The sequence below is a fragment of the Uloborus diversus genome, chromosome 5 (genome assembly GCF_026930045.1).
Source record: "Uloborus diversus isolate 005 chromosome 5, Udiv.v.3.1, whole genome shotgun sequence".
Classification (NCBI taxonomy): Eukaryota; Metazoa; Arthropoda; class Arachnida; order Araneae; family Uloboridae; genus Uloborus; species Uloborus diversus.
The window spans coordinates 53,302,819-53,330,351 of NC_072735.1; the positions used below are offsets into that span (position 1 = coordinate 53,302,819).

The 27,533-nt window shown below is 33.3% G+C and overlaps 2 protein-coding genes across 3 annotated transcripts in view; one reads left to right on the forward strand and one right to left on the reverse strand.

The window, feature by feature from the left end:
* The window catches only part of LOC129222170 (stress-induced-phosphoprotein 1-like), a 79,950-nt gene extending 65,285 nt beyond the window's left edge, over nucleotides 1–14,665 (reverse strand). The window contains exons 1-2 of one of the 2 annotated variants that reach the window (XM_054856631.1): nucleotides 14,531–14,665; nucleotides 13,944–14,153 (exon numbers count right to left, since the gene is read on the reverse strand). In XM_054856631.1, coding sequence (XP_054712606.1) covers nucleotides 13,944–14,153; nucleotides 14,531–14,548 — 228 coding nt within the window. In that variant the 5' untranslated portion in view covers nucleotides 14,549–14,665. Of the gene's footprint in view, nucleotides 1–13,943; nucleotides 14,154–14,530 lie in introns of those variants that run through there. The other variant, XM_054856630.1, reaches the window with a different exon arrangement.
* A 578-nt stretch (nucleotides 14,666–15,243) lies between these two features.
* LOC129222171 (uncharacterized) overlaps nucleotides 15,244–27,533 on the forward strand; it is a 60,816-nt gene continuing 48,526 nt past the window's right edge. The window contains exon 1 of the mRNA XM_054856632.1: nucleotides 15,244–15,457. Coding sequence (XP_054712607.1) covers nucleotides 15,320–15,457 — 138 coding nt within the window. The 5' untranslated portion in view covers nucleotides 15,244–15,319. The remainder of the gene's footprint in view (nucleotides 15,458–27,533) is intronic.

Here is a 27,533-nt window from a genome sequence, read left to right on the forward strand (position 1 = left end):
ATTTAAAACTTTCTAGTAACTTACATCAGGGGGTGCCCACCTGGGGGGGGGGGGGGGTATGGATATTTTTTACTTTTTTAGGGGGGCACCCTTGCCCTTAAGGGGTGTGGTTGGCACCCCTGCTTACATAAAAATTGAATGAAGTATAAAATTGAAAAAAAATATTAAGTGTCATTTTCAAAAAAAAAAAAAAAGAACATCAGCATTGTCCCTACGTTTATCGGAGTGTTTTAGTCTCTAAGCTGCAAAATCTTTACCATTTTGTTCTTTCTTCAGCTGTAGAGTCCGGCCTATTGGTGTGATGGGATTTACTTTCAAATCATAACTTCGCAACCATTTTTTATCACATATGGAAATGACATGGGCAGTTCTCAAAAGGTGGGAGCAAACACAGACCTCAACTTTAAAGCTTCAACACCAAATAACTTTCATTTTAATTAACTCAAAAATTTTTGAGTTAAATTATAATATTGTATAGAGACAAGAATTGACATAAATTATGGAAAAAATGCTCTTTAAATGCCCTTAAAAAAATATTTTCTTTGCTAAAAGGCGCAATTTTGGACATACCAAAACGTTAACTGAGCAAATGCACCATTAAAAAAAATTTTTTTTAATTATTTCTATGCGTTTCAAAAAAATATTAAAGGTATGAATCTTACACTGAATAATTTTTTGTTAATATTTTACACAAATAACAAAAGTAAAGACAGATTATTTACTTTGTAAACGATTTTAGAAAAAAGTAAGTTTGAAATTTGATGCATGTCCAAAAGTTACGATCTTTTCGTTTTAAAGGTGTTTATTGAGCCTCAGAATCAATATTTTAATTGTTTAAAAGTGTTTTCATAAGTTTTTCTGCAGTATCTTAGAAGAAAAATAATTTGTCTAAACGTACATGTGAGATGTCCAAATGGCGTTACGATCTTGACGCCGATAATTTGTTCATTTATTCATAATTTTTGATGATCTACTGTCTTCTAACCTCAATAAAAAAAGATTATTAAAATGTTATCTTCTTTAATCCATTGGTATTTTGCATAATTAATATGTTACACATTGAACAATTTACATAAATTATTGTAGAAACATGACTGGTTATGATCGTAACAAAAGCCATTTTGTGCTAAAACCGCCAAGCAAACCTCCGTTGGCAACAACACAGTATACGATAAGCTAAAGGTTACCAGAGGGGAATTCCAGTTTGACAAATGTAGTTTATCGTCAGCTGTACCAGTTTTGGCGACTTTATCACCTGCGCTAGCAATTTTTTCTTTTTTTTTTGAGCAATCACGATTGCTTATTGTTCTCATTTGACCGTCTTTGGTGTCCGTGCCTTTTTCAACCTCCACCGTCACCTGCAGGCGAGACTCGGTCCTCCGGTAGCTGCATCTTGTCTGTAGCGTCCATGTCCCACACACATGCACGCTCATACACATACGCACTCACACACATACACACATGCGCCTTTGCACACATACACACGCCAACGTGCATACACACAGGTCTACGCACACACAAAATCCTACACATACACAACTAGTACACATGTCTCTGTTCAAAAAGAGAGGTAGGCTTGGAGGGACAGGAGCCGTGTCTAGAAACAAGTGAGTAGGGTAGTAACCAATGAGTAGGGTCCTGTCGCAACTTGTGATTGCGAAAAACGTAATTTGAATTCAAAATTTCAGAATTCAAATTAATTTTTCTTTTTTTTTCCGCTTTTATTATTTTAGAATTCTTTTTCTCTTCTTTTGGAAACATAATTTAACGATCTCCAAATAGAAATATGAATTTCTTTTTTCAATAATTTTTTTTCTTAGACATCGTTTTAATTCTTATGACATTAGAAAAAATATTCATTATCAAAACTGATGTCACTTTTTACATTTGTATTATTTTTAATTTGAAACTTTTTTTTTTAACCTCTCATCAACTTCTTCAAAATCATTCCAAAACTTTATTATATATAAAGAGCAGCATGTATAGCCATTCAAGTACTTCATTAATATCCTCTTTATTATTAAATTGCAAAATTCAAAAAGTAGTAAATAAAATTTTCATTGGAAAAGTTAAAAATCAGATTAACAATTGTCAAAAATGGTGAAACTTACATTATGGTGATGTCCAAAATCAGTTACCTACAGGACAACAATGTCCAAAATCTGTTACCTACAGACTGATGATTTAATTTGCTAATTAACAATTTTTACAAATACCTGCTGTCTTTTCATGTTCATATATTGTGTTCTAAGTATGCATACTATAGAATAAAAGCAAAATTGATGTCAAATTTGAAATTTTTTGAAATTGCTCAAAGTTAACTTTTTTGTTCCCACACCTTTTGAGAACTGCCCACATAGCCATTTAGATCATCATTAAAATAATCCTTTCTCTAGTTGAGATGACAGAATATTCGGTTGATGATGGAGAAAATGAAAATGCTTCAACATTCACCCTCGCTTCACAGCTGGAGGGAATAAAAGCATACAGCTTTTGGGTACCTGGTATTGGCACTGCTTGCTGGAAACAATGAGGGAACTATTATGCATTTTCAATATATTCATCTTGGGAGGCAAAAACTGAAATCCATGGACAATGAAAGGTCAGATTTTGGTTTTTGGTACAGTTGCAAAGGTTTCAGAATTCGGTTTTGTATGGCAGTTAAAGACTTGCCACTGCTGCTTTTCTTTTGAGTGTACCACCCACACCATCACATGGGTCTTTACCGTGAGCAATGGCAGAAAAATGCGACTCAGCCTAAATACCAAAATCTCTTCCATGGCAGCCTAGATTTTAAAAGTTCCTTTTATTTTTGTACTGTGCAGCTGATATATCAGAGAAATAACAGAACAATGTCCAACCCATTCTCCAATTTTGATTTTAAGAAAAAACATTAGCTTTTCTAAAAATAGGTGAACAGCTACTGTGTTATGCTTATGACATTCCAAGATTATTAAGAAGCTATGGTGTTGAATTTTGTAGTCATTTTTAAAGTATACAAGAAAATGATGAATTATGGCTTGCTTTCTGTTCCAGTGATAAGACTGTTCTTCCTCTTGCAAAACAAAGCTATAGTTTTGTAAAAGTCACAAACTACTGCCACCTCAAACAAATCCTGGAACAAACCATTGGATGGATTAAATCTCATTCTCAATAGCCCCCCCCCCCCAGTCTTTCATTTTGTAGGGGGTGTCCCCCCTAAGAGCAGGGGTGCACCCCCTAAATATTACGAAGACCTCCTTCCCCCAAAAAGAGAAAAATACCCCTTAACCCCCAACCCTGATTTCAATTGTGCAGTCTGGGCTATGACTCCTCCCTAGGTGGGCGTCCCTGCATTTTGTTAGCAAAGGGGGTGAAATAAGTGTAGTTCCTTCGCTTGAGTTCCCTCTTTTGCTTTTTTCTTTTCCCAATAAAATGAGATTTAGATGATTAATATTTTTATTAATTAGTTATTACTCAGAAACAAATTAGACTAAGAAGAAAATTTCTATTAGCACAACCCATATTTTCTCAGATATGTAAAACTTGTCCTCCCTATATCAACTGATCCCATTATGAAACTTGGCGAGATATGAGAGGATAACAAAGTAATTTTGTAAAAAAATTTTAAAATTTAATTAAATCAAATTTTAAAATAAATATTTTTTTATTTCATCAAGTGGCACATCACATTAAAGCATATTAAAAGAGCTTTAAAACAAGACCAATTTTAAGCTTGCTATCTTTTATAGTTTCTGAAAAACTAAGGATTAACCCTCTCAAAGTGTAGCATTTAATGAAAATTTGAATAACTGATAATTAATAACTTTTGAATAAAGTGAAAGAATTTTTTTTTCAGCATTTTCATTCATAACTAGGTCAAATCTCTTCATGTACCAAGTTTCATCCAGATCTGGGATGGTCTGTCCTAAAATTTAGAGACGTACCAAGTGGCACTTTGGCCGAGTACTCGGCCTTTCACTACTCGGCTGAGTTACAAAGTACCAATATGTTTTAAGAAGAACCACCGACACACATGTGACGAATTTTGAACTTATTGGAATAGTAATATAGACCTCCTTATCCATATAATAGTTTTTCAAACTTAATTCCTGCTGAAATTCAATTACGCGTTATATAAACAATTTTGTTTGTGTCAAAAATTTTACAAAAAAATTATTTTTAAAATAAAAAATAAATAAAAGGTATGATTAATCAAGTTGGAATTAAAACAAATTACAGTAAAATCCTTCTAATGCGGACACTAACAGGACAATTTTTTTGCCCGCAGGATAGGGGTTTAATAATGTTATTTGCATTGGAACTGGGGAATTAAAAATTGTCTGCATAAGAGGGGTGTCCGTTAGGAGGGGTTTCACTGTATACTAATCAATTATAGTTCTAGTCCGCCAAACATAAATAATTTTTAAAAGCAGATAAAACAAATGTGCAGGAACACTGCAGACACGTGTTTCTGCCCCCCCCCCTCCCCTCGTTACAAGGAACGTCTTTTTCATTGCATAACATGTGAGCTAAGGAATGTAAAGACATTCAACAAAAAAATCCGACTTTTGTCGGATGCCTTTAAATCTACGAGCTCCCATTTTGTGCATTGAAAAAGGAATTCCTTGTAATCCCAAAACACGTGTCTGCAGTGTGCACTGTGCTTTTAACGTTGTTTTATTTCCTTTTATTTTTTAAGCAAAGGTATTTTTATATTTTTTATAACTAATTTTTGTTTGTAGCAAAAATCCATTTTTAATGTAAAAATTCCATACTTTCTATACTTATCTGTTTTGCAGAATTTTTAATAAATAAGTTTTATTAACTTTTGGGAAATTAAAATAAAGATTTATTCCATTGAAGCATTACAAACTTCATTATTCTCAAAATTTAAATTTGATTTATAAATTTTAATTGTAAATGATTGCAGAATATAATGCTTGCTCTTTTCTTATAAATTTTAGTATCTGCCTTGGACAATATTCAATTTTTTGCAACCACTCGGTAATGGCCGAGTATTTGATCAGAATTTGGCCGAGTACCGAGTAGTTACCGAGTACTCGGTACGTCTCGACTAAAATTGTTCGAAATTGAGTTGATTTGACGTGGAATGACTCTCACGTGACTTAAATACGTCACATGAATCTATCCAATCACATTTAGGGGTTTTACGAGTTCAGTTAAGGGGAAACATTTTTAGGAGTTGGCAACCTGGACTTTAAAAAGTTAGCATTTTCCCCCCTTTTACTAGCGATTACATCCATCTCCCGTAATTTTTTCAAGCATCTAATAATTGGGGGGAGGGGGGACGAGATGTGAAGTTTTCCCCTCTTCTTTCGAGACTAAGGAGGACGAAAAAAAACCCTGCCAACAGGGGGGCTGTTGGCACGTGCATGGCACTAAACATCAAAAGGGGCGATCACATATGCAAAAGACAGTTTTGTAACATGTGCAAAAATAACTAATTAAATAAATAAAGCTAAAGTTAAAAAAAAGGTAATATTACTAAATTTAACAAATGTTATTGTCAAATAAGCATGAATGAGAAACTTTCAAAGAGTTGTTTCTTTTACTTAAAATTTTAGCAAAAGCCTTTTAGCAAAGAAAACATTTTTTTAAGGGTATTTAAAGAGCATTTTTTCCATATTTTATGCCAATTCTTGTCTCTATACAGTATTATAATTATACTTAAAAATATTTGATTGAATTAGAATAAAAGTTATTTGGTGTTAAAGCTTCAAAGTTTAGGTCTGTGTTTGCTCCCACCTTTTGAGAACTGAGCATTAAGTAGATAGAGATTTTTTATTTAAAACATTATGGAAGTTCATTAATTTTTAAAACAACTTCATTAAAATTAGCTTTGATAAAGCTGTTAAGCTAAGAAAACTTGGAGAATGGTTTCTGGACACCCTTGTAAATTAAATATTTGAGTTCATTCTTTCAATACAATTTTTAAAGCAAACAATTTTTAGAGTAAATATTATCATGAGTGACTATTATAAATTTTTTAACTAAAGAAAAAATATATTAAAAAACAAACTTCCTCAAAATAATTTGTTTTTGACTCTGATTGGAAAGCTGATCGCTAAGGACAGTAAAGACTTTGGAAGGGAGACTTCAACAAGTTCACACTAGAGGTGCGACATCAATGGCAAAACATCGATGTTTCAAAGCATCGATGTTAGAAATTAAAACATCGATGGTACTGATACATCGACCAAAAAACATCGATCTTTCTATCAATATATAACACACATTTTTAAGTGTACAACACTACAGACTTAAATATATGATAATCTCTAACAAATGTTTCTTAGTGTATCAGTAAATTCTTTTTTGGCATTGCATCAAATCATTTAATTATAGCTATTTTTTTCAGAAATTTCTAAGTAAAGCCAATATTAAATTATACATATATTCTCTAACCAATTACGCACAACACCACAATTCGCAAGTCAACAGAAAAAATAAACAAATCAGACCAGAGAAAGCTTTCCTGTTGCTGTTTATGTTTATAAAACATTGAAAAAAATGCTATGTTTATTTTGAATGCATTCACTTTATACTCCATTGAAGCTTAAATAGTTTTGGGAAATTTCAGATAATCTAAACAGGGGTCTGGCCAGAGGATATTTGGGTCTGTTAACGGACCCTTCACAAAAATCCGATCAACCAAAACGGACCTTTCACAAAATCCCGATCGAAAACAAAACGGACCCTTCACAAAATTCTGATAAACAAGATCGGATCTGTCAAATTGTTTATTGAAAGAGCAAATCTGAAAGCAAAATAACGCATATTTCTGTGTATAAACCGATAATTTTTGGAACCTTTTTTTAAGGTCAAATTAGAGGGATCAGCTTATACAAAATTGGCTAATTTTGAAAAAAAAAATATCGGCACTCTTGGAATGCTCCTGCAAGCGATAAATAATGGCTACTGCCAAATAAATATAATGGTTGTCACAGCTATTAGCAGCGGTGTTTTTGTAAACTTTTCTGAAAATGCATTGGTAAGCACTTTTCTCTGCTCATGATTTAATAAACAATAATAATATATATCTGCGAAATGAACTTAGAACTGCAAAGGGATAGTAAGGGTGAGGAAAAAATATGATCGCTTCAGATAGTGTTACCAACTTCAAAATTATCACCACTTAGGGTCAGAGCGTTGAACCTTTACAAGGACTTGATTAGAAAATATTCTCATCATTTTGCCAGCTTGTCAATATTTGCGTTTTTACAGTGCGGGTTGCGATGTTTAATTGTTATTTTGGGAGAAAACTATATGGGTTTTGGTTTATCGATGCTAACAAGGATGATTAACTTTTAATAAACTCTTTTAATTACCGTTTTTTTTCTTTAGATGTCTACATTTTGAAAAATGCAATCTTTTAACATCTGATATGAGAATCACATTTTGTTCTTTTTTCAAGCTAACTTCGCTTTATTAGGATTCAAATAAATGAAAAGTCTCTTTATTTCTGTTAGAACTCTCATTTCAAGTTTTTAAAGCAAAATTCCATTTTCTGTTATGAGTCAAAACTTAAAATGCTAAATAGATGGTTTATTTTATTTTATTTTTTGGGTCAACTGTGTCCACAGATATTAATGATATGTTTATTATAGGACTCTAAAATGCAATTTTAAAATAATTTTATCAAAAATATTTCTTTTACAAGCTGTTTTTATACTTTTGATGCCTTCACTTTGAGAATTGCGATCTCTTTGCATCCGCTATAGGAATCCGATTTTTCGAATTTTTAATGATTATTACGCTTTGTTAAGAGGTAAACAATTGAAATATCTTTTTATTTTTGTTAAAATCACGGAATTTAGAAGTTTTAAAACCAAATTCTGTGCTTTTTAAGAGTGTCTTGGGTCAAAAAGTTGAATGCTGAACCCTATTCTGAATTTTATTTTATTTATTTATATTTTTGTTACAATTATTTTAAGTACTGTACAGAAATATATCTAGTATAATTTAACATAATGTAGAATGGTAGATAAATATTGATACTTGAAAGAGCGATGCCCCCCCCCCCCCCCGCCAAATATCAGAAAAAAAATCCAGAATGATTTTCTCGACGTAGAAGAGGAAAACACTCAACTTTAAGTTTAATTGATGCTGTTTGTGCCATCTCTAAATTCTAAAATTTCATTTTAACAAAAAAAAAAATTTTTTTTTTGCGAAATTTTTTGATTTTTCACAAAATTAATTCATTTTTCACAAAATTATTTGATTTTTCACAAAATTATTTGATTTTTCACAAAAAACGGACCCGGTGAAAAATCCTGGACAGACCCCTGCTAAATACTGGCAGCAGCGAATTTACTTTCTTTGAATTTTTCTATGCTATTTTCTAAGCAATGACTATTCTGAGTCAACCTTGGAGAAACAATTTGAGGAGAATGTGTGGTGGTTTTAAGAAGCATTTTCAAAATTTGGCAGAGTAGCTCCGTATTTTGCATAAAATTCAAATAAAATAAGGAAAACCACCTGTCTTAAACTGCTTTTGAGCTTTGATAATCATTTTAAGCACTAGCATAAAAATAAAAAACAGCTTTAAAACACTACGTCATGCTCGAAAACGCTCAGCCGGGAAATGCGGAGCAAAATAACTTTTTTGCAGAGCTCAAGAGTATCGCAATTTTTGTGGAGCAGTTGGCATCCCTGTTTGAGCTTATTTTGCATGGTAGCTGACAGGAGCTCAGCTCCTACATTTTTCAAATTTAGGTGATCTAGATGTTTTCGAGAGTTCAATGCTTTTAGGTCAATTTACAGACATCATCAGGTTTTTTTTCTTATCTTGAAGATCGATGTTTTTCAATCGATCTCGCGTCTCTGTAAAAAAATTTATTACAATTTTCAATAAAATACAAAAACATCAACAGAACATCGATATTCCAAAAACATCGAAAGTAAAACATGGATGAATTAACAAAAAAATAGATGTTTCCAAAACATCGACATTGATGTCACACCTCTAGTTCACACGTTAGAGGGCTTCAAGTTCTAGAATGATTATGAAATAAATTTGTTCTTTTCTGAGAAGATCCGCGTAGATTTTCAATTTTTTTTTATTGGTTAAATGTTTTGGTGGTGAGATGACATAAGGGGGGGGGGGGGGCAGTTAAAATATGCAAATTTCCAGAAATTTCTTTCGAAATAAAAGACACTGATGACACCATGTTATTTGTCATATAAAAGGGAAATGAACAAAAGCATTATAAGTATTTCCATTACAGCCCGCCAAAGATAACTCACAGCCCACCATCCCTTCCCTCCATACAATGATCCTTTTCCAGGAAACTTTTGATTTCCAATGAAATCTACTATGAGTGCCCACAGAGCACATGTCCTATAAGGTTCGGATACGAAGGAGACCCACGTGATAACGGGCCAGACAACCCCCCCCCCCCCCCCCCCCCGCTTCGTTACGCCACCCATCGTCGATCTATGAACTTGGTGCGAAACTTTGAAAGCAGTGCGTTTTACCAGTAAACAGTAGTGCTCTGGCTGAAATAGATGAAATAGGAAATATGTAACTTCGAATGCACATTTTTGAGTACATGTAATACTGTTGTATTTATCTCATCCTTTCCTCGTACCAGAATGCAGAGGCAATTAAAAATATATATAATTAAGTATTGCAACTGTCTGTCGAATGAAAGTGAGTCAGCGATTTCAGCTTCCGAACAACCTGCATGCGAAGAAAAAAGTTGAGCTTCTCATGGAATAAATTTTAAAGTTCGGAGGTAAGTACTTTTCTCAGATAAATAAATTAACATTTTATGCTTCATGCAGTTAAGGTTACTTAACTTTTCCTCCATTACACAAACAATTGTCAGTTTCCTTTCTGATATCTTTGTCTGTAATTTGTAATTTCAGCGTACTGCTTTAATATTTGAAATGGTTAACTTGCAACTTTTTATTTCTTAATTTTTTAACTTGTGCACGCATTTATTCGAAATGGATTTTCCAAGCTGACAATATACATATGTCAAAATTTTCTGTAAATATACTTGTTGCTATCAGAAACAACGTAACTTGATGTTGATATTCAGTTAATATGTATGAAAACAAGTTTATTGAAACAGGCTTTTAACTGAACTAATCTTATATTTTCGGTTTCGATTAAATTGTTTCATACGCTAGCATGTGTTATTTTGATCAAAAAACATTCCTTGATGGGCTTCCGTAGTTCTGAGGTAGAAGTTTAGCTTTGAACGCCGGAGGTCATGGGTTGGATACTCAAACATTTCCCCCCAACTATGCCCTTGCAATGTTATTCAAACAAACTGGCTCTGCGCGTAAATTTAAAAAAAAATGTTTTTTTCCACTGTTGTCTTTAAGTTTTATGATATTTATGCACAAATTGTGGTTGAGTTAAAGGTATTCATAATTTCTGAGCTTACGAAAGATTACTTTTGAGCAGTGGATACGCAACGTGTTTTTGCCAAATGCTCTATGCTTGTTTATGCTTAAAAAGGGCAAAATGTCTTGAACTAAATATTTTTTGAACTCCTTGGGTTTTCTGTTAATAATCTTTCAGGAACTCTGAAACTGTACAATACAAATACAAAAGTGACGACCAGCAACAGGCTCTGGGCCCAGCTAGACTGGTCCTAGTCAATTTACAATCCCCAGTGAAGATCAATGGCCCTCTTAAAACTGTCTACTCCTTTGCTCATTACCACCTCTTCCGGTAAGCTGTTCCAAGGTTCCACTACCCTGCTAAAATAATAATTTTTCCTAATATCCATGTTAGGCTGAGATTTAAATAGCTTAAAACAATGACCCCTTGTCCTGTTTTCAGTGCTAAACTTTAGCCTCGTAACATCTTTTGTTTTAATAAATTTAAACAGCTGAATCATGTCCCCTCGGTCTCTTCTTTGCTCAAGAGTGTACATTTTTAGCCTTCTAAGCCTGGAATCATAATCTAAGTGGGAAAGTCCACTTATTAGCCTTGTAGCCCGCCTTTGAACCTTTTCCAATACATTAATGTCTTTCTTAAGATAAGGAGACCAAAACTGAACAGCATACTCCAAATAGGGTCTTACCAAACTTCTATATGAGGGCAGAAGAACTTCTTTAGATTTATTTGAAATAGATCTATTGATAAACCCAAGCATCTTATTGGCTTTGTTGCTAGCAATGCTGCACTGTTGGCTAAACTTTAAATCCTGACTTATTAGGACCCCCAGATCAGTAACGTTTTCTGCCTGACTAATGACTGAACCTTGCAAATAATAACTTGTACACTTATTTCCATGCCCTAAATGTAGCACTTGACATTTACCAACATTAACAGCCATACCCCATTTATCAGCCCACTCCGTAATATGATCTAGATCCTCTTGCAGCTGATTTGCTTGTTCTTCATTTTCTACAGTCCCCATAACTTTGACATCATCAGCAAAACAATTCATGTTCCCAGAAATATTTTTGTGAATATCGTTCATAAAGACAATGACCAAAACAGGCCCTAACACTGATCCTTGAGGAACCCCGCTTAAGACCTCACTCCAATTAGAATAATTTCCCCTTACAACTACTCTTTGTTTCCTTGATTGCCCTTTGTTCCCTGAAATGGTCATTCTATGAAAAGTTTTTTGAAAAAGGTTACTTTGTCATCAATTAATGCTTTTTAAAATAATTTTTCAAAAGCCTAAAATGACTATTGAGCCCCCCCCCCCCCCCACACACACACAAGAATCAATAGCAGCAGAAAAAGCTAAAAATGGAAAAGTAGCCAAATTCCAAAAAAAAAAGTCTGCTTAGATATTGAATACATTTTTTCGATGTACAACATACAGTATTCACGATGTTGTATAATTCCTTCTTTAATTAACGTTTTTCAAGTTGAATTCCTGTGTAATTTTTCGAGAGTGCCCACCGAAGGGGGGGGGGGGGGGGTCGGAATCATAGTCTCATAGTAATGGTAGCTTTTCAACGGCTATAGTTAAATAGCTGTGTCCTTGACATTTTAAGGGAGATGTTTTTGGGGTATTTTTCTTGAAGTTTTCATAATTGAAGGGGGTAGGGCAGTGTTTACTTTGGGGGATGGCACCCAAGCATTCATGTCTTTTTAAAAGCATAAATTTGCTCAGCTAAGTTAACATTAATAATTTGGTATTATGTACTTTAATTTGATGTTATGTCTTTGAAACATATTGCAGTCATGTTTCCCATTTACTTAAGTAAAAGTGTTTATTTATTTTTTTAAATTTCATTTAATTCTTATTCAAATAAAATGGTAAAATTACTTGTTGTTTTGATGTAATTGTAAAATGAAAGTTCATTTACTTATTTGAATACTTCTTAAAGAGTTAATGTTTCAATACAATATACAAGTAGTTAAAATGCGATTAGGTTTAAAAAAAAATCAAATGAAAAATAAAACTTTATTTATCATTTCGTTTTAACATGATTGTAAAATAAAATTGTGTTTAGTTATTTGAATACTTGATAAGACTTATAAATGTTTTTATGTAAAATACTATGAATTTAGCTCAGTGTATTTTTTAGTATATGATTATCGGTTCCTTTTTATGTTTTCAAATGAAAAAGTAGAACTTTCAATGCTATTAAAATAATAGAAGACAATAATAAATAAACCAAATAGTTTAATTAAACCAAAATACTAATCGAAGTGCTCACTTCCCAATACCATTGTGGATCGACGAACGACGACGTCATTTGCTAGTTGGATGGCCTTCCTATCTCAAAGGCCTCAATACGAACCTTACCAATGTATTGCGTGAGTTAACTAGACAGATAATAGATAACATAGTTCCAACCAGTTCATCCCTATCACAACAGCAATAAACGAAAAAGGGATAAAAAAGGGGGATATATATCTTGTTCTTTAATTTATTGCACGTATTTTTCCAGGGGAAAAATGTGCTTTTAGCAGTTTGTTGCCAACAAGGGACTTTCTATCGACAGTGACAAAATGAAGGCCGCAGAGGCTTACCCCCCTCCCACCGATGAAAGTTCCGAATTTTCTATAATGTCCTTTTTTTTCTCAAATCTTTACAATAGTAAAACAAGTGTGATCCAAATTTTTCTCCAGGGGGGGGGGGCATATAGGGGAATGGATGATGTCACTCTCGCTTGAACTTTAAAAAACTACTTATTGTATGTCGATTTTTTTTCAGATTATGTTTATGTAAGTATGTTATTTTATCACATAAAATTTAAAAATCTAATGCTTCTCTATTCTTCTTTAAATACTGTCCTAGTTTAAGATCAATGTTTTCTGGGCATCCTATGTATGTTTCCCACATTAAGTTAATTTCATGCTTTTGAGAAAGAATTCCATTCCAATACTTATTTGCTTGATCAGTTATATGTGTTAATAACTATTATTCTTCAGAACGGGAATTAATTAAAATCATGTACATGAGCTAGGATGTGATAAAAATCCTCTTCATGCAATGATCTTATTTCATTGTAATGAAATATATTATTGTCTATAATGTGAAACACAGTCAAAATTTATCTCAGGAGGATGATTTGGTCAACAATCCTGGTAATAGGACTAAAACTACATAGTTCCCTCCGGAACTGCAGCTGGGCCATTTCACGGTATTCCAGGCAAATGTGAGGTCCGTAACTTGCTACTTTTAATTTACTGTTTGATTTGCAAATTATTTTCATTTCAGTGCATTAATAGGACAGAATCAAAATGAAATTATATGATAATCAAACAGTAAATTAAAAAGTTATGGCAAAAAAGGTCATGCTACGGACTCTACGTAGCTGTCCAAAATATCGTAAAATGACACGCCGGAGAAAACAAATTTTGTGCAAAGCATATAAATCATTTAAAATAGACTAAGGACAAAAATCTAAATCAAAGAAAAAAAAATAAAACTCATGATATGGCGGAAATACGTGTAATATTTGGGAGGAAATTTATGTTTTCACATCTCTAGATCATTAAAATGACTTACCTTTGCCCAGTCAGGTTTCACTTCCACAGTTTTTTCAGCATCTATTAAAGCTTCTTTGTATTTACCAGCTTTACAATATGCAGCACTACGGTTACTAAATAGCACATGGTTAGATGAGTCCTCAGAGATAGCTTCCGTGTAATACTTTATAGCTTCATCAAAATTTCCAGCATTTAGAGCAGAATTGCCTTTATCCTTAAGTAGATTGGCCTGTAAAACACATTGAATTAGCAAATGCATGCCAGAGAGCAATTAAAGTCACTTGTTTTTTGTTCCGAGACACGTCTCTACGTTAATCAGTAACTAATAAGTTATTTTGTCTTTCGAAAGTTACAAGGTACCTATTGAAATAAAATAAAGCATTTAGGGCTTAGTTCACGAGAATTAGTACACTGTAAATTCAAACAAGAGGTAAAAATACTTTTCAAACATTGTTGTCGTTAATCATAATTATAAAAAGCAAGAAAGATTTGATGCAGCACGACAAGGGATTTAACAGTACTTGACTGATTTAAATTTTACTTTTCCCTGAACAAAAGATCTGCATATCAACAAAAAAATAATAGCATTCGTTTTTGAAAACGTACCTTTTCTTTATTACTCATATTAAGAAATATATCTTAAAAATTACAACACAAAACTGCTATTTACTAAACGCAAAACTTTCGGACAAGCAACCGCACGAGGCGAACAACAAAATATCACTAGAATGTTCGATCGGAAAAAATCCATTTGGTTGAGAAGTTCTGTCCTGCTCTTTAAAACACAACAATGCCATTTTTACGAAAGCAAAATTTATTTTACAAGTTTCAACTCTTTTTAAAAAACATCACTATAAATCACCTTCTCGTGAATATGCGTTGAAAGAAGTTTCCTTATTAAAATGGAACAAAATATAAAATAACAATTGAAAGCGGCAACACGCTAATTTTTGCTTCTGCATTTTGTTTGCAATTAGAAGTTTTTACAAAGGGCCGTGGTAGCCTGATCGGTAGGGCATTGGACTCGGGGCCGGAGGGGCTCGGGTTCGATCCCCGCTGGTCGAAGACCCACCGTCGTCATTAAAGGGGACTGGGCGACGTTAAATATGCTCGTGGTCTCAATGTCCTCCAAGTGAAACGATACCTCTGGGGGTGCTAGTACCAGGTAGCTATTAGCTCTTGGACTAGTTCTAAATTCTCATTAACTGTTCGATCCGGTGATGGTGCTGCCATCTATCGGTATATAAAATAATGGAGGCAAGGCACTAGTATGCAGTCCTCGACATAAATACAGTTGTAGTCAGTTCTGACTCTTGAATAGAAAAAAAATAGAAAAAGTTTTTACATGTAGCTTACTTACTTCTAGCAAACAAACAGTAGATATAAAAATTTACCATGATGAAAAACGTGTCGAGAAAAAAGACAAACCAAGAACCGAAAATATGGGTGAAAATCCTAAATGATCTTATGAATCAAGAAAAATTTCTCAAGAGTGCCAAAAGTGTTTTAGAACAAGAAACACTTTGTTTGCAAGTGAGCCAAAATGATTCAGTGTCTACCAATATGATTGTGTTCTGTTACTTTCGCTGTATATCCTTATCTTAAGAAAGATATTTCGTTTTTGGAAAAAGGTTCAAACAAGGGCTATTATATTCAGTAAATTACGGGCTATTAGACTACAGTGGCTCCCAAAGGTCTTCGTACACCTTGAAATTTTGAAGTAAAACCAAAATAACGCAAAACTGAATTTGAATATGAAGTCCAATTTTTTTTTTCACATCATTCCTATGTTATTCTGAATGAAACCCAGTAGTTTTTTTTCAAAATATTGCCACATTTTATTTTTGAAATTTGTCAAAAAACGAAGAGACAGAGAAAAGATACGCCACAAAAGTCATCGTACACTGAAATATTTTCGAATAAATTCATAATTAACATTATCATATGTGGTTTTTTTTTATTATTTTTGCATTGTAATGATACTATAAAGTCATTTGCCTTTCATTTTTTGTGTATTTATTCCCTAATTTTCTGCTTATTATTTTTAAATGGCAGGTATGCGTAGAAAACAACAAACATGATTCGAAATTTGATTTTTTTCCCTCACAGTAGCCGTAAATTGGTTTGAAATGTCTCTAAATTGGTTAATTTATACCGTTCTATAGTGAAGTGCTTGAAAAAATGCTTTACAGACAAGAATCGGATCTAAAACAAGGTAAGAAAAGGTCAACTGGCAAAGTCAACAAAGCGTGATCGGAGGTTTACAGCTAAAAAAAACATGAAAAATACACATTTCAGAACTGAAAAAGTATCTGCAGAATTGAATGAAACATTTTACGTTTAATTTTTACCTAAAATTATTCGCCAAGGTTTCTGATTAGCTGGATTACATGGGACCTCTTCCCGCAGAAATTTTCTTGTTCTTGCGAAAAACAGTAAGCTTGCGCTTTACGTCGTAAAATCAATGATAAATAAGCTCAAAACGTTTTGGAACATCGTCTTACTTATAGATGAAAATAAATTCAACATTTTGGGTTAAATTGTTGTAAAATTGTAAATGGAAGAAAAAAATGAGGAATTGAATCTCAAGAACTTAGTTGGATCAGTTAATCAGGAAGGTGAATGTGTTCTTGTGTGAGGGTGCATCTCAGCATCAGGACTTGGAAATTTGGAATTTTTTGGTGAAATAATGAATTATGCTGTTCATTTAAATATTTTAAAAAGCAATTTTAAATTATTAGCCCAAAATTTAGTAATCGGAAACAACTTTGTTTTTTATCAAGATAATGATAAGAAGCACACGTTCGCGTTTGTTGCCTTAAAATTTGTCCTTTAGCTTAGAAATATGTCCTCAATCGCCAGATTTAAACCTAATGGAACATATTTGGAGATATTTGGTGGCTAGATTTCGAAAATACACCATTGAAACGAAAAGCGAACTAGAAATAGTAAGACTAATAGTGCGACTGAACACTTACTCAGAAATTGCACAAAAAAAGGAAGAAAAAACAATGAAATCTATTCCTAGACGCTTAAAAGCAGTTGTTGTTACTGCATGGTATTCTACTAAATAATAACTTAGTAAAAAGTTAAATTATTTACTAATTTTTTGACATTTTTTCAAAGTGTACGAAGACTTTTGTGAGATAAAATTTCCGCCACTTTTTGGTTTTTGATTTTTAAAAAATTAAGTTTTAATGTTTTATTAAAAATTTTCATGTAGTTTTGTTAAAAATAGATCATAGATCTTATAATAAAATACCTATTCCGAAATATTAATTCTAACCAATGGATAGAGGCCTATTTCATTGAAAGTCGTAGGTGTACGAACACTTTTGGGAGCCACTGTATGTGGGGGCTTAAGAGTCTGAGGGATTGTTTAAATACTGCTTTAGAAGAGAGTACCTCTAAAAATATTTGTTTTTATAACGTAAAACTTTGAGATTTTTTCAAAATTGAAAGGCATTTTTTAAAGAGAAATTTCCAAAAGTAGGTAAAAACTGAAAATACCTACTGCATCTAAGAAAAGAAAAGACCATGTATTGTCCTATGTTTCTGTAAAATTTAAAGGAAATAACAGAATAATTTTACTCTCAAAAAAAAGTCAAGTGTCTCCTATTATTTAGTGTTTGTCCTTTCTGTTTTTTTGTTCGCAAGTGCAGAAATTTTATTTTCTTTCCCACTTCTTTGCACCAGCAGTCCTTTCCTGGAAATATTGATCTATACAATTCACTTTAACGCTTTTTTCGAAGTAGTGGTAGATATTTATAATTTACAGCTAGGTTAATTTTGTTATGTTTTAAAGTTTTGATTTATAATTTCAGCTCAAATTTATAGCACTCTTTTTTATGCCCTTGCATTTTTCAAAACAATATAATTTTTATCACTTGAACACACTAGGTAACTAAATAGTAATGTGGTGAGCAGTGCTGGTAACAGTAGGTAGATATAAATTTTTATTCCGAAAGTTCTAGTAGAATTTCAGTTGTACTAGTTCACCAACGTTCCAAATCATTAGAGGACCTCTAGACTCAGACCAGAGAAAACTGTCTCAGAGCACCATGAAATAGAATTTGGTAATCCACAGGACTAGTGGTTGGTCATTAGCTCTTAAATTTCATTTTAATATTTACAGTAATTTTAAGATTTTATGAAAATAAAGCGGAAGTAAGTAAGATTTTATGTAAAAGCATATTTCATCTGGAACTGATGTGATATACCCCACCCTTGGCGACTTTTTCCTGTTGGCGCCAAGAAAACGATGTATGACGACATATGTCATCCATCGTTCTTAGCGATGCTTTTTTAGCGCCAACAGGAAAAAATCAGATAATAAAACATGATCAAAGCACTTCAGAACACAATATATATAAAAACAACATAAAAGCACAACAAAAAACATCACGAATATATGCTTCAAAAATGTACAGGGCCGGGGTTTTTTGTAAACATATTAAAATACAATGAAATAAATTATTGTATTAATTACAAGTCGAAATTAATGCATTAATTGTTTTTTCATCATTCCTCTGGGATACGAGCCCTCGGTCTCATAGTACTTTCGTAATGAGACCTCGGCTCGCCGGCCCTGCCTCGGTCTCATTACGAAAGTACTATGAGACCTCTGGCTCGCCAGGATCTCGCTCCGTTCGGTCCGTTATCCCTCCGACTGTTAATATACATTACAGTCGGAGTATGGTCACAATTATGTATATTTATGTATATTATGCATATTCATGTGTATGTACACCCAAGGGTGGCTCCTTCCATTCAGTGTACAATAATGACACAGTTTTAAGTGTGAAATATGCACCATTATTGTGCAGATTTATTAATAAAATTCAGCATTTTTAAGAGTACAACCGAAAGAACTTTCAATTGTTAACATAAAATTCAGTACCTAAAGGAGGCACGTTAATGTCTAAATAATTCGTGGCATCGATAAGAATTAACTTTTAGAACAAAATAACCGAACTATTTTTGTAAAATTAATTAACATACAGTAAAAATAAAGTTAAAGGCTACAAGAACCCCTCAAGGATTTGTAAAAAACAAAGAATTTCCGAAGTGAGAATTTTTATGTGAATTCTAAAATAAAGAACTTACCTTTTTATGGTATAAATCCTCACACTCAGTCCAAAACAAAACATCATCTGACAATGGCGCGTTACAGATACACACCACGTTGGAGTTAACTTTTAATTAACCTTCAAGTTTGAAGAAACTGGCATTTTCTAATGTTTTTACTTCAAAACACAACTACTGAATCTAAACTAACACAAAATAAGCATTCCTGTAAGGTATATTGCACAAAACAACACGTATCTCTCCTGCGTAAAACCAAGAACACAAGTAAACAAGTTCGAACAAGTTTGCCTTCGCGTTGCCAACCGCAGGTTAGTTTCACCAGGGATGCCATGCTTAAAAATTTATCGCCTCATTGGTGAGAAAAATATTTCAATTTTGTGCAAAAAATCAGATGTCGCCAAATGGGGGGGGGGGGGGGGTATATCACATCTGTACCTTTCATCTTTATCTACATTTTGTATTAAGGGGACCAGTCATAAGGGGAGGTGGGGCACGTTGGTCCACTTTTTTACTTATCATTTTTTATCTTATTGAAAAATTTAATGAACAGTTCAATTTTCTGCAATAAGTTTCACTAAACACTTCTCAACACCACAGATTTTTTTGTAAGTGTTGAATTGATAAACTTCATTTGAAATTGACTTACTTTGTGTACATAAGTATATTTTTAAATTATTCTTGCAGCAATAATTATACCGCTTGAAAATTTTGTTCAAAATTATTTCTATATAAACTTTTTAGTTTTATCATGATTAGATATTTCTTTAAGAGTGTTTGTAATATTTTTTTAGAATTCATATATTAACCCTAGTTACTGAAAGTAAAGTATAATATTGTTTTAGATTTCCTATATAACATTTCCCTGTTGAATGTACTATTTTCAGTAAAAAATAAAACAGCTTAAAACGTTGTAAACACTACTGCATTTTATTTAATATGCAAGGGTTTTCAAGTAGGGCAAAGCAAAGAAACTATTATCTTTGGTAACGTAAATCAGGGAAATTTGGTGAACTTAGGGAAAAGTCAGGGAACGTTTTTTTTTTACAGTTTCTGTTGCTACCCTGTACATTTTCTGGAGAATGACCCTTGTCCAATCAAAACTTAAGGAGATATTCCAGTTTCAAGTTTTAAGTTACCATACAGAAGATGAGATTGGAACTTATCGCTTTTTCAGAAGAATGACAGGTCATCAAAGTAAGAAAAACAAGTTGTATTTATATTTTTCATTGCTATTCAAAAATCAATGCAAATGTTATGTCGTGATAGGCAAAAGCACACTACAAAACTACGAATAATTTGAAAAATCACACTATGCACACATGTAATTTTAAACACTTGTTATCCACTATATTTTCCCCCAAAAGGTGTTATTGACGGCAAGTGAAAAGTGTTGAAAGTCACAAAATACTATGTTTCATATCTCGGTGAATATTGGTCGTACTAATTTCAAGCTTTCTGTGTTGGAATTATTTTTCAATGGAGATTAATTTCCTTAAATATAAATAGAGGATCTGGGGCCCGTATAAAAAGTTAAATTTTGTATTTTTTCACTCATTTTTATTTTTACTTCAAACTTTCAATATTTCAACCCTGAATCTGATTTTGAACATTTTTGCAATTGGAAATATACATCTAGGACGAGCGGTTGCGAAAATAAAGGTCTTGCAGGTTAAAACGGAACACCCAGTATAGCAAGAAAGGGAGAAAGAGAGTCTAGAAATTTGTTTGAACAAGGTTCGTACTTTCCGGGAAAACCTGAAATCGTCAGGGAAAACGAAACAGTTAAAAATATCAGGGAATTTTCCAACTTTGCCCCCCCCCCTTTTTCCCCGGGGAATTTTGTTTCATGAGATCTAATCTTCATTTTTATCGATGTTTCCTAAAATAAATTGTAAAAATTTTGAGGCAAAATGATGCTGGCAATACAAAAAAATGACTACCCAAATTAACTTCTACAGCCGCGATTTTTGACCTTCAATAGATCCCAAGAAAAAAATTCTTTGAGTGAACAGGAATTATGCACATACACAACAGGGAAGAAGACAATTTACTGTATTTTCCTGCGGATTATACTCAGCCGCGGATTATCTGTGATTTTTTTCCGCTCAACACCAACGCATTAAACCTCAATATTTTTAGATTGAGAACGTACGCCGACTGAATGTTGTTTATTTTACGAAGCATGCATGTTCTTCTTCGCTGCCTGCCTGTATGTTGGTTATTTTACGTTGCTTGAATGCTCCTCTTGGGGCGATTCCGGTCATGTAAAATAAGCAAGATTACAGTGAAATAGCCATTTGCACAAGTTAGACCGTTTTCTCCTTTGTCTTGATTCTTTTTTTGTCAAGTAATTAGCATACTATAATCAAGATTTCAAGAAGAAATCATTATATTTTAAATTATATTTCAGATTAATTTTGATTATGCCTTCAAAGTAATTACTTTTTCACTTTTTTTAGTTTAGTTTCTCAAATGGTTATGTTAAGTTCGAACTTTATCTTTTTACATTGTATTATCCGCAGATTATACAAAGCTTTTTTTTCTTCAGGCCGATTTTAGGACCTGCGGATAATACGCAGAAAAATACGGTACTGCTTCGGAAGCACAAGCCTAAAGATGGGAGGTGGGGGGGAGAGATCTGGAAAAATCGTTCTTTTGACCGGAGAATCTTTTCTTTTCAGCTACGTGTGTAGTTTTTTAAGGAGTATTTATTATTTATAACTACAGTGAAACTTCGATAAGTCGAACTTCGATGAGTCGAAAACTTCGACAAGCCGAAGTGGTTATTAATTCCCGTCCTACTGAACGGAGAATGCATGTTAATTATTTTCGATAAACCGAATTTCGTTGAGTCGAAATATTCGATGAGCCGAATTTTTCCCCCTGACCTTGTCAAATTTTCCATGCTAATGTAACTCTATAAGTCGAAATCGTTTTTTTTCTTCTAGTATGAACAAAAAGAAAAAAGCTGGCGCCACTGCATTGCATCAAAAGGCGTCTAGACCAAGTAGATCTAACAAATAGGAATTCGATATTTTGTAGGTAACCTTGTAAATGTTTTATCTTTTTTTTCCTAAAGGTATTGTTTGCTTCATTTTTTTTTCTTAAAAAGAAAAACCTGCACAGGGGGAAACCAAAGCTCTGACTTTGCGGAGCCCGGGACAGAAAAAAAAATAGAGAAAGGGAGGGGGGCGGTACATTTAGGACTGAAATATCCACTTTTGGGTAAAAAAGGTCGGGCGGGGACTGTTGTCTCGACAGCAGGGATTCTTTCTCGAATTAGCGTTTTGTTCTACGAAGCTGTAAGGTCTTTCTAAATTTGCTGTTTTTCTTTATGTGTCAAAGAAAGCGTGTGATTGAGGGGCTGTCTCGCTTATCCCTCAAAGTTTAGACCTTAAAAAAAATGGCTAAGAGAAAACTTAAAATTTTAAATTTGCAAGAAAAAGTTGAGCTTATCAAAGAAGTCGATTTAGGCATAGCAAAAAAGAAGGACATTGCATTGAAGTTTAATGTGCCTCCAAGTACGCTTTCAACACTTTTAAAAAACCGAAATGTCTACCTCCAAGCGGTTGCCGACGAAAAATTTAATGCAAAAAGAAAACGCCTTAAGGATGGAAGGTATCCAGAGCTTGAAGAGGCCTTAGTAAAGTGGATGCTAGTAGCGAGAGAGAAAAATGCTCCGTTATCTGGACCAATCATACGTGAAAAAACAGAAACTTTCGCAAAAAATATCGGCATTTCAAATTTTGAAGCTAGCGCAGGTTGGCTAGACAAATTTAAAACTCGACACAACATTGTGTACCGAACCATTTGTGGCGAAAGCGCAGTAGTGGATGAAAAAATTTGCGAAGAATGGAAAGAAAAAGTATTAAAAACTATTCTAATGGAGTACAATGAAAATGATATTTTTAATGCAGATGAGACGGGACTTGTTTTCAAATGTCTCCCTGACAAAACTTTTACTATAAAAGGTGACACATGTTCGGGTGGAAAGCGGAGCAAAGAACGCATAACTGTTATGGTAGCAAGCAATATGTCAGGCACGGAGAAGCTGCCTTTGCTTGTTATTGGTAAGGCTAAGAAGCCGAGATGCTTTAACAGCGTCAAGTCTTTGCCAGTCGATTACACAAGCAATAGTAAAGCCTGGATGTCTTCAGAGGTGTTCAATTCTTGGCTTAAAAAATAGATAATAAATTTATCTCAGCTGGAAGAAAAATTGTAATGATTATTGATAATTGCCCTGCACATCCCAAGGCAGCGGCAAATAACTTAACTGCAATTAAATTGGAATTTCTTCCTCCGAACACAACTTCTATCATGCAGCCTATGGATCAGGGCATCATAAAAAATTTAAAGGTTCACTACAGAAAACGTGTTGTATTAAAAATTCTACAGTGTCTGGAAGAGAATTCGGTTCCTTGCATTACTCTGCTCGACAGTCTCCGGGAACTGCGGAAAGCATGGAGTGATGTTACACAACAGACTGTTAACTGTTTTAAAAAGGCTGGTTTTGTAAAAGATACATCTTGTTTGGAGCTAGATAATAAATACGAAGAAGACGAAAATATGGACGATATAAATTTTCAAAGTGAGTGGAGCGTTTTACAAAATAAAATGAACATTCCTACCGACAGAGATTTTATGGATTTTGTGTCAGTTGATGACGGAGTTTTAGTGACTGAATACGCGACAGATGAAGAAATTTTATCAAACATAACGGAAAAAAGCGAAAAAGATTCTGGTGATGAAGAGGTAGAAGTATTTGAGCCAGTGATAAAATTACCTTCGATTCAAGATGCAAAACGAGCAGCAGATATATTGCGCGTTTTTGTAGAATCGCGTCCGAATGTTCCAGACTCTCTCTTTGACGCATTAAAAGTATCCGAAGATTATTTAGTGAAAGAACAAATATCCGCGCAAAGCAATGTTTGATTACAGATTTTTTAAAATAATGATACCTATGTCTTTTTTGGTAAGTTCAAAAGTTGTTCATTATGCATACAAATTTAAATTTGTTTTTCAACCTAAATAAATTCTTTAATTTTTACAATTATATGTTAATTATGTCATGTATGTATATACTATCACTGGTACATTATTTTATCACTTTTTTGAGCATGTTATAAATTTTTTGAGTTTTAGTGGTATCATTTTCTTTTTCCCTTATAGTTTTGGTTTTGTTTTCGATTAGTCGAATTTTCGATAACTCGAATTTTTTTCGCGTTCCCTGCAACTTCGAGTTATCGAAGTTTCACTGTACTTTTATCCTACAAATTCAAAAATCTACTTATTATCTTAAATTTTTCACTTAGTTGTCACTTTGGTCATTTGCACGATGGAAGCACTTGTAAACTTCCAAAAAACAGAATTGGATGTTTATCGCAGTGTAAACTATTGAAAGAGTAACCTAAAATGTGCAACAAGTTATGAATTTTTAAAAATTAATTATTTTCTAAAAAAGAAAACTTTTAATGTACGCATCCTTTAATATGCAAAAGAAATAAAAGATTATTGGCATTTGCCTATGATCGGCGGATATTGATTTTTTTTAAAAAAATGCATTATATGGTATGCCGATTGATGTAACAAGTTAATCATATTTATACTGAAAAATAGCTTTGTATGTTGCTCAATATGCTTTATGTTATATACTAATAAGAAAATAAAAAGAAGTATTGTAAAACAAAAGTGGATGCGAAAAGATTGTGCAGCAAAACGCTGATATTACGCATGACAGGTGACATCAAAGAAACCCCAAAATAAGTTGAAAGTACTTTGCTTTCAAAAATTAGTAAGCCAATTGAAACAATTTTGAACAAAGTTTTTAAAAAACTTAAAATTTTGAGAAAGAAAAGAAAGAAAAAAAAAAAGCAAAATCTTTTTTTTTTTTAATCTTAGGGGAAAAGTTTTTGTTCTTCCACATTGCTACTTTAAACAATTTTAATTGTTCTGAAAATATTGCTATTTAAATTTAATTTTGAATGAAGGGAGTAACCTGGAATTTTGTAAAAAACAACCTGGAAAACCTAGGGAATTTATTTTAACCACAAGTGTATGAACCCTGTTGAAGAGGTGTTGAGTTATTTATAGCATATGAGCAATCAAATTAAGAGAATTGCGTTATAAAAGTGGAAAAAAAGAATTAACAATATGAACCCTATAGTCGTAATTTTAATATACACAAAGGTCCTAACCCGGAAACTGTTTGAAATCAAAATTCTAATATTGCAGTTTACACGAAATCTGGTGACGTTTGGAGAAGGCAGGGGCAGATCTAGAGGGGGGCCATGGCCCCTCCCAAAGCATTGTGATTGTAGGAATTTTTTTAAAGGAAAAAAATATTATGAGAAGATAACAAAATTTAACACATGTATTTTACTGAAAAAGAAGTATAGGCCTTAATTGGGAGATATCCCTATCCTCAAAACTTTTATTTCCAAAATTTTTCTTCATCTTTTACATCATTTCTTGATTCCAACTACAGACACTTGGACGATCTCTAAATGCCGCGGTTCTCAGAGTATACCTATTGTTCACAAGACCAAACAGAGCCTAACTTTTCATTTTTATGGCTTTGATTTCAAAACTAGGAGGAGAACTCCCTTTTCCCATGCCCTTTCACAAATGCCTTGAAACTTGAAATGTAGCAAAAAATTGCATTTTTTTGAAGGGGTTTTGGAAGGGAATTGGTTTTTTGAAGGAGCTCACGAATCTTCCATCCCGTTCTAAAATATGTATAAATATAGTTAAAAATCGAATTTTTAGAGCCTCAGAGGCAAAATATTTTCAGGAAGGAAGGATTCTAAGCACCTTCACACTTCCTTAAATGTAAGCAAACATTACCTAAAGGGGCATTTTTAGGCTGAAAAGCTAGAAGAGCACCCCTCCTCTTCTAACTTCTCAATGTATAATGACAGAATATTTTGTTTTCTAAGCTTTATTTTGAAAAAGTATTTTGGGACCAGCGCCCAAAACCTGACCTTTCTCCGTACATCATCAAAAATAGACAAAATGCATTTTTAATTTCTTAATTTTCAAAAATTACTCGGAAATTTAAATTTTGAAACATTTTCGAGGGAGATTCCTAAATCCACCCCCTCATCTAATGTCTCAATACCCCGAAAATTGAGTTTTTGAAACTTCATTTTAATAAATTTTCTGGGGAGTTATCAGGGCCCAATTTCCCAATAGGCAGAGTAGGCAGTTGCCTAGGGCGGCAAGCTTTTCAGGGGCGGCAAATTTGCTATTATAATACACATTTTTTTAATTAAGTTGTTATTCTTGAAAGTAAAATATTAGCATTCTTTCATTTTCCACAGAGGCAATTTTTTCTTGTAATTTAATAATGATTACTTTCACACATCTTATGAAAGTCAAACGTTTTTCAATCACGGTATTTGCCGAATCGTCAGCAAAATTTGCCGATTAAAAATTTTTTTGGGAGATCACTGTGCCATTTCATTGGGGCCCCTCAGAATGTGAAACGCCATCATTTCTTCATAAGTTGGACAGTTTGAATCTGGGATACACTTTTTTACGTTTCTTTGAGTCAAGGATATTTTGCTTCTTTTAGGGGGGGGTGGCAGATTTCAAATTTGCCTAGGGGCGGCATGGAGCTAAATTTGGCTCTGGGGAGTTTGTTCAAAAATTTCGGATGGCCCCTCCCAAAGCAATCGGCTGGATCCGCCACTGGGAGAAGGAGGAGAGGTTCAGAGATTTTTATAACAGTTCAAGCTAAAAGACTGCCTCTGAAATTTCTAGAAATTGAAAACCTAAAGATCATGTTTTATATAATTTTTCTCCATAGGAGAGGGGGAGGAGAATTCTCTAATTTTTTAAACATAAAAATCAAATGCCCTAAAAAAGCGCAGTTGTAGACCGTTTGTGCTACCTTTCTCGGAAGTGTTTTGAATTTGAGATCCTAAAAATACAATTATAGGCCATCTTTGCTAACATTAGGAAGAAGGTTTGGATTTGGGGCCTCTCCTCCAGAGTTTTTTTGGAATTGAAGTTCCAAAAACGATATTTTAGAAGAGTTTTTATGACATGGAGGGAAAAAGAATTGGGGGTATTCCCGCGGAAAATTTTCGAAATTTAAGTCCAAAAAACACAAATAGTAAGTTATCTTTCATAACAAAAAGAAATGTTCGGAGACCCTCACCCGGAATTTTTTAAAGGAATTTAAGGCCTAAAAGCGAACATTTATATGGTGTTTAATGATGTGAAGGGGGGCAGTAGGCGCTCCCCTAGAATGGTTTTCAAAACCAAAATCCTATAAACCCATTTCTTGGCTATTTTAGATGAAGTTGGGGGACAAGATGTTGTTTGGGGCTCTTCCCCGGAATATTTCCAAAATTAAGTCCTAAAAACGCAATTACTACAGGATATTTTTCAGGATAAAGATTGGGGTGAAGAAAATCTCTCAAAGAAATTATTGGGAATTGAAGTTCCAAAAACAAAATTTTAGATGATGTTGGAGGGAGAAAAATTCGGCACTCTTTCGCGGAAATTTTTAGATATT